Genomic DNA, 17,491 nt, shown 5'->3' on the forward strand with positions numbered 1-17,491 from the left:
GTGCTAGTGTACCTAATTGTTGTGTGTGTACAAAAGTAGCAAATACCAGGTAAATACAACTTATACCATCACTGAATGTTATGTCACCCGCCTTCCCCGCGATAAATCGGTTGTTTCTGTGTTTTATCCGAGCTTTTAATGGTAAAAAAATGACTTTGGATTATTTTGTTGTTTATATTTCAAGATGGAGGAGCTTCTAGGGGCTATGGAGAAGGTTAAACAGGAGTTGGAGTCCATGCGGGCCAAGTTGTCGTCCACCCAGCAGTCTTTATGTGAGAAAGAGGCTCATCTCACTACACTGCGAGCAGAGCGTAGGAAGCACTTGGAGGAGGTGCTGGAGATGAAGTAAGTGGATTAGTCAAGAAAATAAAAGATACCGTATTTTCACGACTATAAGGCGCACTTAAAAGTCTTACATTTTCTCCAAAATAGACAGTGTGCCTTATAATACAGTGCGCCTTATGGAAAAAAAAAACGGATATTAAAAAAACACAAATGCCTGAACTGAAACAATACTGTTAAATATGCAGATGCCATCTTAGTTTACAACATCTTCCATCATATAGCTCCTCCCCCACTGCAAGATTTTATACAAAATAAAATCCAAAACATCAACAATGGCTGGCTCTATAGGTGACTGTGTAGTGAGTGAGTGCTTCATACATGGAAGTCAATAGCAATTACCGTATTTTCACCACTATAAGGCGCACTTCAAAGTCTTAAATTTTTTCCAAAATAGACAGTGCGCCTTATAATACAGTGCGCCTTATATATGGAAAAAAATGTCATTCATTGAGGGTGCGCTTTATAATGCAGTGTGCCTTATAGTCGTGAAAATACGGTAGTTTGGCAAAATAAAAGAAATACAATGGAAAATAAAAACTTCTGTGAATACAAAAATACGAAATAAGGGTAAAAATAATTCTAAACAAACTACTTAACTCATTTTCTGAACTGCTTTATCATCATTAGGGTTGCAGGGGGTGCTGGAGCCCTGAATTGGTGGTCAGCTAATTGTAAGGCATGCTGAGATGGACAACCAATCACAGCTGGGGCAATTTAGAGTGTCTTGTTAGGCTATCATGCATGTTTTTGGAATGTGGGAGGAAACTGGAGTACCCAGAGAAAACCCACACAAGCCCGGGGGGGGGGGGGGGGGGGGTGTAAACTCCACACAGGTGGATATGACCTGGGTTTGAACCCAGGACCCCAGAGCTGTGAGGCTGACGCGCTAACCACTAAATTCAATAATGAATATTACACAATAGATAAAAAAATTCCGTTCCTGTATTTTTATTTTTTTAGAGGTTCAACTCAATTTTGTGCTCTTATTTCAATTCCTACCCCGACAGACAGGAGGCACTGTTAGCCGCAATCAGTGAAAAGGACGCCAACATCGCCCTGTTGGAGTTGTCGTCGTCTAAGAAGAAGAAGACACAGGATGAAGTGTCCTTGTTGAAGAGAGAAAAAGATCGATTGGTGCAACAGTTAAAGCAGCAAGTAAGAGAAACAAAATCAAAACACAAAATTCTCCTCAAAAACCAAGCAAAATACTTCACATTTTCACAAAACACACAATTTAAAAGGCTGGCAGATATGACTCATTTTAAAGAAATTATCTGTCCACTGCTGAAGGTTGTCAGGACGCTTAATTCTTATTCAAATGGAAAATCTCAGCTAAATTTAACCAAATAATGGAAACAATTGGTTTTTTTTTTTGCTCACAAATCTTTGTATTTTCAGTGCCATTGAAGAAAATACCAAAATAATCACATTTTTCTCCTCCAGACTCAAAACCGCATGAAACTGATGGCCGACAACTACGAGGACGAACACCTGAAAACGGCCCCCGACCACACCAACCACAAGCCCTCCCCAGACCAGGTAGAGCGAACAACTTCTAATAACAACAAAATCCTATTTTTCTCCTTCTTAACCCACCGCTTAACATTGACACCAATAGCCGTCCAGTTCATTTCAATTGGGATGACTAGCTGTCAATGCTAACGTTTTAGCGCTAACGCCATTAATGCTAACCACAATGAATGAACTCCTTTTCTGATGATGTAGGATTACCGTATTTTCCCGCATATTAGCCACACCCTTAAAATTGCCTTAAAATCGTTAAATTTGACAATTTCTCTCATATAAGCCCCCCCACCCCTTCACAATTTTAACCTTCATATTCATAGCAGCGAGTTTTTTCACGTTTTATGCAAAATACATATTTTTTTTCCTTAAATTTCATTCATAGACGTCAAAATAAAATCTGTTTTGTTTTTATCTGTTTATCTTTTCTCTATTCAAGTCTTAATTTATGCGCATATAAGCCGTACCCTCGATTCAGCCATTTTTTTTGGGCGGCAAATACGGCTTATATGCGAGAAAATACGGTAATTATTGGATGCTAATACAAGCTAACCAAATGTTCCTATTTTTACGCTGCGTCTGGCTTATTTTACGGCCTAACAGGACGATGAGGAGGGTATTTGGGCATAGCAAATGTTGTGCCCGCCCCTTTCTTTCTTTCTCTCTCAATTTCTGCCATTTTCTTATAAAGGGTGAGCGTTTCTATATAAAAGAAGAAAAACACCATCTCATCATTTGTCATTTGCCAAGTTGCATCTTTTTGCTTGTTTTGTATCATTTTTTTTGTCATTTGGGTGGTGGTCATCTGTCCAAAGATTTTCTTTCCCTCAGTGTTGGTGCTCATATTCATGTTGGCTGTTTTTTTATGATTTAAATATGTCTGCATGCATGAGATGAGTACAGTGTTCCCTCGGTTATCGCGGTTAATGGGGACCGGGACCCCCTGAATAAGTGCATTTCCGCGAAGTAGGCGTGCCTCTTCAAAAATGCTTAAAGAAACGTATAACAGGTGCACAAAAGTACCACCAAGCAAAAACATCATAGTAGTCCGGATGGAGGATCTTCTGCAGTTTTTTTGCACGTGAGAAATATCGTTATTGGGAGTTGTGAACATTGTTTTTTTTTGGGCGGTGAAGTTCGCCATATAAGCAGCCATGACATCATTCCTGAACTCTCACCATGTTATTGACCATTTCTTTGATGCAATTACTAATTCTTATTGAATATTTTGTTTCCACCTCTTGTAAAATGATGTAATTTATCATTTTATATTAATATCTTTATATTTTTAAAAAAAAAATTCCTGAAAAAAATCTGCGAAGCTCTGAGTCCGCGATAGCTGAAGCGCGAAATAGCGAGGGAGCACTGTATATAGAAATGATGTGAAATATCATGATTTGCATGTTTTTTTTTCAAATTGAGCCTTCTTACTTGTTATGGTGGCAGAGCACTTCACTTTTTGCATTGGAATTGACACAGAAAACTAAAATGTATATTTGTATTGTGTTAATCATGCTGGTATTATTTTTCGCGTTAAAAAATAAGACATTTTAGAGTGATATTTTTATTTTTATCTCTACCTGTATGCCAAGAATTGGCTTTCACGTAAGTAGACGTGAAAAATTTAGTCGTCACGATACCTCCTTCTTACTGTCACTCCCTAAGATAAAATAAGTTAAAATAAACGGAAAGTCAAAGGAAAATCCCATCAAAAGTGTGCTCTATATAAATGGCAGGGTACACAAAAATACTTCAAAATATATAGCAAAGTATGCAAACATTTTATTCCAAAACAATGCATTTTCTTAATTAAAATAAAAACTTTAGTCATGGTACCCTAAAAAAAATAAAAATAAAAATCTAATTAAAAAAAAATCTCTTTTGGTAAAAGTGTTCTGCCCCCTATAAACGACCATGCCGCCATTCCCATGGTGACAATCCATCTTTCTGACATCCTTCCCCCCCCTGTGGTCTCCAGATGATGATAGCCCCCGTGGTAGCCCTGTGCCAGAACCGCAGCAAGCTGAAGCTTTACATCGCCCACCTGACCGACCTGTGCCACGACCGCGACCCGAGCATTCTCAGCCAACTCACCCCGCCCGCCCACTACCACCACAGCGACCCGGACGACTGGGAGGACGAGCTCCTGAAGATGACGGCGGAACAGGTACAACAAGCATCGCACCCGATACAAAATTGACACTTTTTGACCTCATTCTTCCTTTTTAGTGACCCAAATGTAGTCAAATTTCTCTCTCCTATCATCCCAGAAGTACTTAACATATACAGTAATCCCTCAGATATCACGGTTAATGTAGAGCAGACATGGCCGCTACAATCGCTACAAGCTAGCACAGGGGGGTGGGCAAACTTTTGCGCCCCGGGGGCCACAATGTCTTTAAAAATGTGACAGAAGGGTGGGGTCAGCACAAGATACGATACAAATAAAAAAGTGCATCCGTTAACAGTACATATGAAACATAAACAGGAAAAAATGACTAAAGTATTAACATACTCATAACTCGTCGTTAAAGTAAAAAGTATAAAGTACAAAGTAAAGTACAAAGGAATATATTAAGAAATATTAAAATGTCATTTAAAAAAAAAGATAGAGGGGCTGTAAAACACCAAAAACAAAGAAGAGTGGACATAGCTGCTGCCACTGGCTTCCATGTGACGGCGCCATCTAGGGGGGAAAAAACAACAAAACATTATTTGGACAACGTCGGCGGGCCGGATTAAAAAGCCTAGCGGGCCGAATGTGGCCCGCGGGCCGTAGTTTGCCCATGTCTGAGCTAGCACAAAGCTTGTTAGCCTGTAAAAATCCATAAATAAGTTGCTTATGAGAGATAAAAAGAGCACATTGTCATGGATATATTGCCGACAATCTTCTTTCCACTGTCCAGTTGGAGAAAGAACTGGAACTCTGTGAAAAGGAGAGTGGCGACTTGCAGGAGTACGCCAACTGCGTCCTGCAACAGATCGCCGACTGCTGCCCGGACATCTTGGAGCAGGTGGTCAACGCCCTGGAGGAGTCTTGCTGACGTGCCAGAGGAGTCCAGGTTTTTTCCGAGCGTTCGCCGGGGGTGCTTTCCTGCCCCGTTTCCATAGTTAGTCCGTTTATCGCCCCCCCAAACCAAACCAAATGCGTTAGCTCCCTCGTTAAGAGGACAGCACAATTGTCAATCAAACTATTTTGCACTGACACACTTTTAATGGACAAAACGTGGAACGTCTAAGGTAAAATATGCTTTTATATATGAACAAATGATCAATTTTAAACTAAAATTGAGGGATAGATAGAAATAATATATTACCATATGAAAATAGCAATGTATAGGACCGCTACATAAGTTTAAAATGTTGGCAAATGTAATAAAAACTGAAAAAAAACTCTGGTTTAGCATTGTAGAAAACTCTAAAGTACATTTTAATCCGAGTATTTCCAAGGTTTGGGTAAAAAAAATACATCTTGAATAGCATATTGGCCCGAATATAAGACAATGTTTTTTTTCTCCATTCTAATTAGATTGAAAAAGTGGGTTGTCTGGATGTTATACCCATTTACAACGCCAGGTGGTGCCAAATATCTTTAAAATAAATATACTGAACACTTTGAGGGTTAATGCAGTTATTTACTGTGATAAAACATCAAAATCCCAAAATGAAGCAAAATAATGATTTATTATTTTCTCTTGAATATTTTGTTCATTTACATTTTAAATAAAAACATCAGTTATGTGATCTTAAATTGAAATATTTTAATGTTCAGATATTAAAATATGGTAGACAGTTTTTGCATGATTTTAATGAGGCAAAATAACTACTTATTTGAATTTATCTTGAATATATTGTTATATTTTTTTTGTTTCAGATCTAGTTTTGTCATTACTTTCTGTCTAAAAATTGAATTTAGAGTTCAAAAAGGTTTTCTTGAAAAAGAGGGTCGTCTTATATTCGGGAAAATACCAAAAAATGACCTTTTTTAGACGTTCCACTGTTTTTGGATCCACGTGAGCACAAAATCTGGAAGTTTACTGCAGGTTTTCCTCTAAAAAAAAAAAAAGCACACTTCTAGTTCAGGCCTCGGTCTTTTTGGTAAGAAAAAAAAGGGCTTTTTTGGGGGTTTCACACGGGACAGGAAAGCACTGGGTTTTGCGGTTGCCATGGAGACCGATCGCCAGCCTCCAAATTCCTTCCCCGCTGGGAAAATAGTTTCAACCGAAAACCACCGATTTTCGGGATTATAAACTTGGTCGGGCTTTTCTGGCTCAGGGTAAACAACAAAAAAAAGGTCTTCAATCCTTTTTAAATGAGTTATTTTATGCTTTTTTTTGCCCCTCACTATTTAAAAGTTGTTTGACTCACTCACTGCCATTGACGGGAATAGACGTCAAATCTGATTGGACGTTTTTTTTTGGCGTTAATGGCAGGCATTGTATTTCTGTATAAAATGGTTAAAAACAAAGATGGCCCCTTTAATGTAAAAATGAGAGAGAAAAGGGCAATAAGAGCATTTAAAAAAATATTATTGGTAATCTATTAATGGTTTTGCACATGGCGTCCACTTGTTATGAGGTATGCAATGTTGTTTTGTTTTGTTTTTTTTTGTTTTTTTTTAGAGCGTTCTAGTGGCCTTGGAGCATGCAAAGGTTGGGGTTGATTGTGTGGGGGTGCTTGAGTAACGGACCTAGCCTGAGATGGGTGTTTCTTCTCTATTGGTGCTAATGAGGCATGATGTATGAATTTGTTATTGTGGTGGAGGACCAGGAGGGACACATTTGAATCCAAAAAAAAAAACGTTTTTGAGCTAATATTTAACTTTTTTAGTACTTTTTTTGCTTATTTCTTTTAGTTTTTTGGTTTAAATTTAGAAAAAATATTTTGGATTTGACTTTTGCACAGATTGAAATGAAATAAGTACACATTTAAATTGATAAATGCGGAAAAATTGCCCGACTACCAAATTAGTTAAAATATAGATGTTTTAATGCATTTTTTGGCATAAAAAAATGGCAAAAAGAAATATAAATTAGTAGCTAAAAATAAATTGGATCAGCACTAGCTTAAGCAATAGTTTAATAAGAGAAAGGGTCAAAGGTCATTGAGGAAAAAAATATTTAAAAAATTAAAAATATATACCGTATTTTCACGACTATAAGGCGCACTTAAAAGTCTTAAATTTTCTCCAAAATAGACAGTGCGCCTTATATATGGATTTTTTTCAGAAATTTTAAAATAGAAGTACGTGATTACATTCTAACTCAATAATATAAAAACGTAAACACATGGATGTCCTCCAAATACAAATTGAATGAATATATATTGTGATATTGACACAATGAAATTCTCCATAGAATTTCTTATTACTTTATTAAATTTGGGCTCTCCTGGTCCATCCTCCAATGTTGTGTGATTTATGGGGCGTCAATCCAAAGTTCTCAACTCCGTAAAAAAACGTTTTAAAGCGACTGACTTGGCTAAAAAGTGAAAAAAAAACATGAAGCACGCGATAATGGCTCCCTAATTTTGTTCTGTGATCTCTTCAGGACTTTTTTTAATGAACTTTTTGTAAATAACGTCATATTTAACACGTGCTGTGAGACACAATCCAAGTAATCCAGTGGGTGGGCCATGTCGTCCATTTTTTATTGGCGTATTGACGGTGTCCAATCGTTTATCTCTTATCATCCCTCTACTATGAATTTTAATGCGTTTGTCATTAATGGACATCCAATCCTTTTAAAGTGGGAGCCAATGAAAGAACATTTCTTGGATTGGATGTCCGTAAATCGTAGCGACGTGATTGGATGGGACGCTTAATTCATTTGGATTGGGTTAAAATTGATTGGACGTTTATGGCCGTCAATGATAGACACCGCAAAAGTCACTTTTGGCGTTCCGTTATTTTTGGGGGATTTTCAAATAGGACGGAAAAAAAATGTAAAAAAAAAAAAACACAGTGCTGTTGTCTACTTTTGTCGGAAAGACAAAATGTGAGTGTGTGAGTTCTGCAGAAATATATGAATATAATGCATAGATACGTATGTATAAGTGTTAAGTGTGTGGCTATATGTTCAATATTGGCACACAATCCCCAGGCCACAGACATATTTGTGTCATATCTTATTTTTTATAGATTTTGGTTGGATTTTTTTGGGAGGTCACGGTCATGTGATTTTTTTTTTGGGGGTGTGATTGGCGAATTGGAAGGTGGCGTAAAAGTCTGGTTGGCCCGTCCGTGTCCGTCCTCACATTTGCCTTAACGTCTGGTTTTCGTCGCATCAGGATTTCATTTTTTGGGTCAAATTTTTATATTATTATTCAGAGGAATTCCGTCGTTTTGGCATTCGTCAACAAAATGTGTTTTGGTGCGAAAACAAAACTAACGTGGCCATGTTTGTGAGTTGTTTGGGTTTTGTATGTATGTAAATAAATAAATTATAAGCCTTTTTTTGCCAATTTTATTTGTTTTTTTAATATGTTATGGGTTGTTTTTAGGGCAAATTTAGGGATTTTTATTTAGTTTTGAGTTCTGGGATTTATTTCTTCCAAATTTTTATTTTTTTATTTATTTGAATCTGTAATAAAGGTCACAGGGCTGCTTTAAATTTAATTAATCAGAAAATATGTAAATGTTTAACATATTTTAGAAAAATATATTCATGAAAAATACTAAAATTCAATTTTTAGGTTGAAAAAATAACAAAAAAAATCAGTTTCAATCAGTAGAAGTTAAAATGTATTTAAAAAATTGTTTACTGCTTTTTAATTGAAAAACTTAAATTTTGCCTCATCAATTTCAATTAAAAATAATCACAATTACTGATCTTTACCATTTATTTTTTTTTAAATGATTGGACGACCACTTCTGTGAACAAATCACCTAAAAACCCACCCCCAGAAAACACAATAGTTGCAAGTAAAACATATTTACCATCTTTATTCATAAATATCACTACGTTATGAATATAAAACATCTTAAATTACTGTTATGTCCTCTTAAAACAAATCCTGGGAAAATTCCACCAAATTTCAGTTTGTCATTGTTGTTGCATAAAAACCTCGTTGGGCGTCAATCGCAAGAGAAAATTCCTCGTCTTGTCTTCTTCTACACATTTATCAATAACTTCAATTTGAAGTACAAAAATATTCCATCCCCCGAAAAATATTGCTTTAAAAACCAACAAAAAAATTAAAAATTCCAGCATCTACGCCGGTTTTAAGTATGAAAATTCCTACCTATCATGAATTTTTGATCAAAATGGTGCTAAAGTTGCAAAAATATGCCAAGTTATGATTTATATCTCGAGTTATAGGCACTGCTGTGTTGTCGAGAGGTAGCCAAACGAGCGTACGCGTGATTGAGTCGCTTCAGCTGAGTTGGGATTGGTCGCCGGTCCATCATTGACACGAGCGACCGCTCAAATCGAGCATTTAGGAATGTGTAAAGAACCTGTTAAAAATACCACACGAATCCATTCAGGAAGGCAAGTAACGGGATTCGAACCCTGAACGTTTTTAATCGCGAGGCAAATGAGTATTTTTAGATTGACTTTAAAAGCCTGGCGGGCCATCGGGCTAAAGGCATTGCTATTATCTAAAAAAAGCGGCCCATTTTGATTCCTTTTCTAAGACTCTAGGTTCAAATAACTGTTAAAAAAATGGGTTTATCATAGCAAATTTTGGTCATAATTCCTGTCAACACTTATGGGAACAACCCTAAATACATTGGTATTTTGTTTCATTATAAAAATAGTTTATTTTTTAATTAAAATAAATATTTGTTTAAACTGTTACCCCCCCAAAAAAAAAAAAATTTTTTTAGTTTCGCAATATTTCTAATCTGGATTTACCAGCAAAATGGCTTCTGTGGGCGTCCATTTTTTGTTTTTTAGCGGACACGGTCGCCATCCGTCATCTGCCACAAACCCAGGTTAAGCACTTTAAGGCACGGCAGGCGCGTGATCCTCTCCAACCCCCTTTTGGTGATTTTGGTACAACCGTATAGGTCGATTCCCGTCAATTGCGTCAAATGTTCGGCGATGAGCTCCAACCCCTTGTCGGTAATCCGCACGCATTGCCCGATATTTAGCGTAGTCAGCCGATGCATCTGCCGCACCATTCGGTCCACGCCGTCGTCGCTAACCCGACACGAACACAACGACAGCGAGCGTAGTCGGTCTAAACCCTGTGCCACGTGGGCTAAACTCTGGTCTCCGATTTTATCGCAGAAGGACAAGTCCAGACCCCATAGTCGTGGCGAGCCCGCCGCCAGATGCATGACGCCGGTGTCGCTGATATTGTCGCAGGAACGCAAATTGAGGCTGCCTAGGCGACTCATCCGCGCCAGGTGGACCATGCCGGCGTCGGATATCCCGCCGCAGAAGCTGAGGTTGAGAACCTGAAGGCCGCCGAGACCCTTAGCCACGTGTTTGAGGGATAGGTCGCTGAGTTTCTGGCAATCCTGGAGCGTTAGCTTCTCTAGCGCCAGGCAACCTTTGGCCGTGCCGTGGGTGACGCCGGCTAGGTGCCCGATACCCACGTCCGAAACGTGGCGGCAGCTGCGTAGGTTGAGGCTTTTGAGGCGCTGTAGACCCCAGGCCACTAGGAGGAGCCCTGCGTTGCTGATGTTGCTGCAGCCGCCTAGTTCCAGGACCTCCAGGCCCTTAAGATGGCGGGCGATGCGCCCCAAGCTGGCGTCGCCGATCTGTTTGCACAGGCTTAGGTTGAGAACCCGCAGTGATGGCAGGTCCTGCACGAAGGCGTGGCCTAAACCGTTGTCCGTCAAGTTGAAGCAGCCGCACAGGTTGAGGTTCTCAATGCGAGGCATGCCTTGGATCACGTAGCTCAGGCTACGTCTTAGGCTCAGGATCTGGACCTTCTTGATACCCCGTGACTGTAAACTGGGGAAGAGTGACGGGTTGGCCCGCCGAAGATGTAACTTGGCTTCCACGCCTCGCCACACCGACTTGTGGTAAGATGCATCCCTCCATGCTGTGCACACCTGTGCCACACGCCCCTTGTCCTTCACGTCCAGGTAGCTGAAGATGATGGCTAGGATCTCCGGGAAAAGGCACGAAATGTGAGTCTCCATGACGGGGGGTGAGGATGAGGAGGAGAGGCAAGAGGAAGGGGAGGTCGGGCTGGGGGTGCGGGTGGTGGTGGGGGGTAAGAAACAAAGCTGCGTTTGTTAGCTAGCTAGCTAGCCCGTACTAAATGTTAGCGTTCCTCACTGGATTTCGATGTAAACCAGTCCATTTTACTCTCCTGAAGTTCACTTTTGAGTATGAAAAAAACCCAGAAAATGACTCCTAGAGCCGGGCGGGTAATATTAAGCCAGCCGGCTAGGGAAGCTAACACTGCTAAGCCACTTAGCATTCGGTGGCTAAGTGTCCCACGAATCTTCCTCGAACGGTGTACCCTGTAGTCCGGTTCATCGCTGCCCCAAACACGCGTTTCCTCTAGTAGAAATATATGAAAAGTCCTGTTTTTGGCGTCGAGGGCTGCCGGAACTGTGCGAGCTCCGGGGGCATCTCCATTAGCCGGCCCGGACCTCTATTGACTAGAGTTGGTTAGCTTGAAGCTAGACTAGCTGCTTAGCTAGCGACACCGAGTGGAGGAAAGGGATGCTACACTCTCACGGTGGGTTGTTCATGTAAATTGCTCATGACGAATGCATAATATGAATGCATATTTTTATTTTAGCGGGGAAAACATGGAGTTATGAGTTAATTGCGAATGTATTTTGTGGCGTATTGCAACAGGGTAAAAACAGCATCAGTGTGTTGATGTACCAAAACTAAACGTAGAGGCAGTATGTAAGTATGGGTTTATGAAACTACCTGGAATAACAAACGAAGAAGACAGACTCATGGGGGAACGCGATGTTATGTATTAACTCAACCAGTAATTACATTGTTATTAATGCGAATAGAAACTAGGGAATTACTAAATTGTTTTCCTAACGCTAAATTATCTAATAATTGATGTCCTCTAATTGCAGTTCTCCTTTGTGTCCGCCAGAGGGAAGCACCAATCCGAGCAGCCACTAACAGCAACATCCAGTGCTCTTCAATGGGTTCGAAAACAACGCTCTCCTGGTCCTCTACAAAAGCACTGTAAGTAAAATGAAACTCAGGGAACACTTTATGAGCAACATCACTTGTTTGGCTATATTTTTTCGTCATTTTCACTTTTTCTGAGGATAGCAAAACGTTTGTGATAAACAAGGAGAAGAGAAAAATGAGTGATGTGTTTCCCCTGTGGCTGGACTACTTGTGTGTGTGCGCTAATGACCCGAGCCCAGGCAGATGGCCAATTAACTCCAATTAGCCCACTCTCAGCACATCTCCGATAACAGCTCACCACACCGTTATAACCCGTTGGCCTTTTAGCTTGACTGCACTAAAATCAATGATGGCTGAAACAATATTACAAGCTCTGACCTACATTCACTACTTTAACTCTAATTAAAAATCACTGGGACCAATCAGATTTCGGCTTCTATACGTTGCCATGGTAGTGTCGCCTGCTCTTTGGGCACTAGGCGAGGGACGCACCATTAAATTGGTTGACAGCCAATCACAGGGCAGAGACTAAAAAACGCACACTCGAACCTAGGGATAAGTTGGCGGACAGTTAGCCTAGCATGTTTTTGGGATGTGGGAGGAAACCGGAATATCTGAGGAAAACCCACGCACACAAATGAATTTTATTGTCATTATACAAGTAAAATGAGATTTAAGGCAACATAAGTAGTCAAAACATAAGGGATTGGGGACAAAAACAACAAAAACAAACAAATAAATCATCAATAATGATACAATAAACTAATGATAATATTAAAATAAATAAAAGTAGTTAACAGTAACAATAACAAAACAACCAAATATAAATAATCAACAAGCAAACAACTAAATAAATAATAGTAATAAAATAAATAAAGGTAGTTAACATTAATAAAAACAAAACAAACAAACATAAATCATCAACAACAAAATTAATGAGAATAATAAAATAAATGATAATAATAAAATAAATGATAATAATAAAATAATTGAGAATAACAAAATAAATGAGAATAATAAAATAAATGAGAATAATAAAATAAATGAGAATAATAAAATAAATGATAATAATAAAATAAATGAGAATAATAAAATAAAAATAGTTAACATTAACAATAAAAAAAAAACAAAAAATAAAATCAAGAAAAATAGTTAACATTAACAATAACAAAAAAAACTAAACAATAATAGTTAACAATAACAAAACAAAAAATAAAATAAATAAAAACAGTTAACATTAACAATAACAAAACAAAAAAACTACAAAATAAATAAACTGAAAACTCCAGCAGGGATTGAACTTCCAATCTCAAATCTGCGAGCCATACGTGATGCCCACTCTTTCACTATGCCGCCTCTAAACAGTCCGATACATCATATTTTTTTAACACCATACTAGTATAATCCATGCCATCCAAGGTTCACATGGCCTATCTGCAATTTAAAGAGACAATCTTTGTGTGCATCCTTTTAAAAGAATACCTCTCATCCCTGGCAGATCTCCTCATCTGCGACGGGATGCTCCCGGATCAGCTAGTGTGTCACACGGCGTTAAGTTAAGCCGGCCTCTTTGCGTGCTACCACGCGTGCGACACACACCGAGGTGAAAACACAAGTTGACGCGGTAGAACGCTGCGAGTGACGGGTGAAAAGTGGAGTGAGATTTGCGTGCCTGCAAGGTGGAAACGCGACTTGACGCCCCCAAACGACGGGCGAGTGTGTTGTGAGCGACAATTTGGAATGTGTGTGAGTGTGTAAGAAACATGACAGAAGCAGAAATGACACTTTTTGCAAGTCGCTTTGAACTGTACAAGTCAGCTAACATGATTAAGACTAGAAAAGCAAAAGCAAATCATTCTTTTTTGTCTTTTTTTATCCAAGGGGGAAGCGTCAAAATGTCAGAGGAGCAACATGTTTGGAAATTCAACAATTTCATGGTAAGTCTTGGTTCTTAATGTCATTGTAAGGATATTTTTTGGGATCACTATTTAGCTTTTAGCGACATTAGCGCCGCAGTAAACTTCATTGGACGAACTGGCCTCCCTTTTGCTAATGTAAGAGTACCGTATTTTCACGACTATAAGGCGCACTTAAAAAGTCTTAAATTTTCTCCAAAATAGACAGTGCGCCTTATAATCCAGTGGGCCTTATATATGGTAAAAACAGAAACCCCTGCATGGGAAACAATACTGTTAAATATGCAGATGTCATCTTAGTTTACAACACCTTCCATCATATAGCTCCTCCCCCACTGCAAGATTTTATGCCAAAAAAATCCAAAACATCAACAATGGCTGGCTCTAGAGGTGACTGTGTAGTGAATGAGTGCTTCATACCTGTAAGTCAATAGCAATTGCCGTATTTTCACCACTATAAGGCACACTTAAAAGTCTGAAATTTTCTCCAAACGGTCGGGCTTGTGAAAAGCCATCAAATCTGCATTTGTGAATAAAAGATGACGGCGAGGCGTGGAAAACGGCCGCGAGCTGTCAAGGCCGCCGTTTGTTTTGTGAGAAAATCATGGGCCCCCCCACCCCCCAAAAAAATGAGGCTTCAAATGCGGGCTTTTGTCTTTATCTTGGCAGGTTTTCAATCTTCGCTCTATTTCGGCGCCCGTCGTCGTTGGTGATGAGTTTTTTTTGGGGGGGGTGGCGCTCTTTTATCTGCTGGAGGAAGGCTCTTTTCTTTTCTTGTCGTTTTTTGAGTTCCTCTTTTCAAACTATTTTTTTGGAATGTTTTTGTCAAGTTGGGAGAAACACGATGCTAAAAAGACATGTTTTGCCACAATTGAGTAGTTGTCTGCCATAAAGCCAAAAGTTAGCTAAAAGTACAGACAAGAGAATTAAAAAAAGATAGAAAAGTCAAAAACGATGGAATTCATTTTTTTGTAATGTATAATAATGGAGAAAAATGTAAACAAAAGTTAGTGTTTTTCCAGGAAGTGGCAAATCACTGCTGGTTCTGTTTTAACCAATGAAATGGGAGTATCCCAGATGGACCGGCCCTTTCTTGTGATGTCATCAGTACGTGACATCACAATATTGACAATTGTCGTCATTTTGTTTTCACATTCTTCCTACTTTTAGCAACTGTCTTTCATGTTAAAGTCATTTTTAAAGCATTTTCTTCTGCTATTTTTTTCCGCTCTGCTTCATTTTTTTTTCTCTTTTTTGTATGGGCATATTTTAAATATATTTTTTAGAAGATTTATAATAATTCAATGAAAAAAATGATATCAATCTGCCTTGATTCCGTCGTGATAGATCAACCATATCTGCTTTTATTTTTTATTTTTTACATATTTTTTTAACTTTTATATGCATATCTACCATAATTAATATTGGTGTATTAATTTTTCTTCATTTTTTTTCTTTTTACTGCAAAAAAGGAGTCAAACCAGAAGTCATGACAGTGTGAATGTGATTGAGTTCTATGAGGCAGTCATTTTTTCTTTTTTTTTTGCAGTTTTTTTTCCCTTTTCTTGCTATCCTTCCTCATTTGCGCTACTCCTCCCATCCTGACATCCTCCGCCTGCTGTCTTTCATCTTTTCCATCCCCATCCATCTTCCCTCCTTCTCCTCCTCCTCCTCCTCCTCCTTCTCCATCATGCTTGTTTCTTCCTTGAAACCCATCCATCCACCTCCACCCCCCCCCACCCCCCCCCCCCCCCACCCCTCCATTTTTTCTTTTCTTTTCTTTTTTGAAACGCCACAGGCCGGCAGATCTTCCCTTTGTTCCTGACATCTGTTTTGCTGGGTGATTAATTGAGATGAGCATGTGGGGTGAAGTCCTATATGGCGAGGGGTGGGGGGGGGGGGGGGGGGGTGGAAGTGTGTGTGGAGACCCCCCGACCCCCTCCACCACCCCCAGGTAATGCGTGTCTGATGATCAAGAACATGGAAATGGTCATATCTTGACGTTCCTTTCAAAATAATACTTGAGCTCAACGCCTCAAAGACCCGAAATATGGAAATATGGATTGTATTCAAAATGGATGAAGCATTTAGACATTTGTTTTAAAGAAGCTCCAATCTGTGATTTTGACATGCTTTTCAGATGTATTTTCTGGACTATAAGGCGCACTTTTTTTCATAGTTTGGTGCGAGTATTTCTCAAGTGTGACTTATGTTTTTATTTTTTTCTTTGGCCATTAAAAGCCTCTTTGTTTTTTTTTTTAGCAAAATACTGCATAAATATTACATTAACTTGTGCCATTTTAGCCCATTGTTCTACATTCAACAATGTTTACTTTAAAGTATCTTTGTTCTCAGTTTCTGAACCAAAATTGAATTGCCCTCGAAAAATTAAGTTTTTTTAAAATTTCTGACCATTTCAAGTATTTTTTAAAGGGTATAGTTGCCCCAAAAACTATAAACTTTACATTAACATGTGCCTATTTAGCCTCTTCTTCTCTATTGAACTATTTTTCCATCTTGGTTTCTAATCCAATCAAAAAATGGCCTCCCTAATATGCAACTTATACTCCACTACAACTTATACATACAATAATTTCCTCTTCATTTTGCATTATTTGGTTTCGTGCGACTTATAGTCCGACCAATACGATACAATTTTGACTATAATTGTGATTGGTGAAAATATTTTTAGTTATTACAGGGGGGAAAATGTGAAATAATCTTAAAATAAATCAAATAATGGTCGATATATTTTGACAGATGGGAAGTGTTGGACTTTTGTCAATCGTCCGTCTTTCTAGAAGAAGAGGAAAATGTATTTTATTTACTGGCAAATTGAGTTACGGCGCTATTAAAGTGCTGAGTGCTATCTTGGCTTTGTATCCCAAGAAGAGTCAGATTGATGGTGAGGGGCCACCCGTGGCTATTTATAACCGGCCCCTGTTTGTCATCAGTGAATCAATCGGGCCTTGCGCACGCCGACAAAAGTATTGGGACACGTCTTCATCGGCGCAGTCAGGGGTCGCATTCACTTTGACCTTTCCGGTCTGTCAATCAATGGGAAATGATGATGGAGTACAATAATAGCTTGGGAAACCAACATCTTATCTCAAATCAACGTTTCCCGTTGAAACGAACTAGTAAATACTAATTCATTTGTTCCCATCCTCTGGAAAAAAAAACACTAAAAATAAAATATTACTTAGAAAAACAGTTTTATTGGTTATATTTAACCATTTACTAATTGAGTTACAAATATGATTTTCAATACTAAAAATGCAATGCTCCGCCCAGTGCTCGTAGATATCTTTATGTGAGGGAGATGTGGTGAGATAGGCAGTGCGCTGTTATCATGAGCAGCCTCTCACTAGGTATACTCGTATCTCAAAATTTGTCTCATATCTTGAGGCAAATATTTACTCGTATCTCAAAATTTGTCTCATATCCAGAGGCAAATATTTACTCGTATCTCAAAATTTGTCGCGTATCCCGAGGCAAATATTTGCTCGTATCTCAAATTTATTGTATTTTGGGGCACTCTTATGTCAAGGTATTACTGTTATTATACAGTAATCCCTCAAATATCACGGTTTTGCGACATCACAGATTTTTTTCTGTGGTAAATTTGTTTTTTTT

The 17,491-nt window shown here is 38.7% G+C and overlaps 3 protein-coding genes across 3 annotated transcripts in view; 2 read left to right on the plus strand and 1 right to left on the minus strand.

The window, feature by feature from the left end:
• LOC144183026 (ELKS/Rab6-interacting/CAST family member 1-like) overlaps nucleotides 1-7,075 on the plus strand; it is a 22,505-nt gene extending 15,430 nt beyond the window's left edge. The window contains exons 18-22 of the mRNA XM_077710299.1: nucleotides 185-345; nucleotides 1,353-1,500; nucleotides 1,789-1,884; nucleotides 3,848-4,036; nucleotides 4,776-7,075. Of these exons, the coding sequence (XP_077566425.1) occupies nucleotides 185-345; nucleotides 1,353-1,500; nucleotides 1,789-1,884; nucleotides 3,848-4,036; nucleotides 4,776-4,913 (732 nt within the window). The 3' untranslated portion in view covers nucleotides 4,914-7,075. The remainder of the gene's footprint in view (nucleotides 1-184; nucleotides 346-1,352; nucleotides 1,501-1,788; nucleotides 1,885-3,847; nucleotides 4,037-4,775) is intronic.
• Nucleotides 7,076-8,792: 1,717 nt separating this feature from the next.
• LOC144188980 (F-box/LRR-repeat protein 14-like) lies at nucleotides 8,793-11,610 on the minus strand. Its single transcript, XM_077710722.1, has one exon. The coding sequence runs from the start codon at nucleotides 10,964-10,966 to the stop codon at nucleotides 9,764-9,766; it is 1,203 nt and encodes a 400-aa protein (XP_077566848.1). The 5' UTR covers nucleotides 10,967-11,610; the 3' UTR covers nucleotides 8,793-9,763.
• A 350-nt stretch (nucleotides 11,611-11,960) lies between these two features.
• The window catches only part of LOC144188996 (genetic suppressor element 1-like), a 36,757-nt gene continuing 31,226 nt past the window's right edge, over nucleotides 11,961-17,491 (plus strand). The window contains exons 1-3 of the mRNA XM_077710723.1: nucleotides 11,961-11,990; nucleotides 13,438-13,542; nucleotides 13,821-13,876. The gene's annotated coding sequence lies outside the window, so the exon portion shown is untranslated. The remainder of the gene's footprint in view (nucleotides 11,991-13,437; nucleotides 13,543-13,820; nucleotides 13,877-17,491) is intronic.

The sequence above is a fragment of the Stigmatopora nigra genome, chromosome 2 (genome assembly GCF_051989575.1).
Source record: "Stigmatopora nigra isolate UIUO_SnigA chromosome 2, RoL_Snig_1.1, whole genome shotgun sequence".
NCBI lineage: Eukaryota > Metazoa > Chordata > Actinopteri > Syngnathiformes > Syngnathidae > Stigmatopora > Stigmatopora nigra.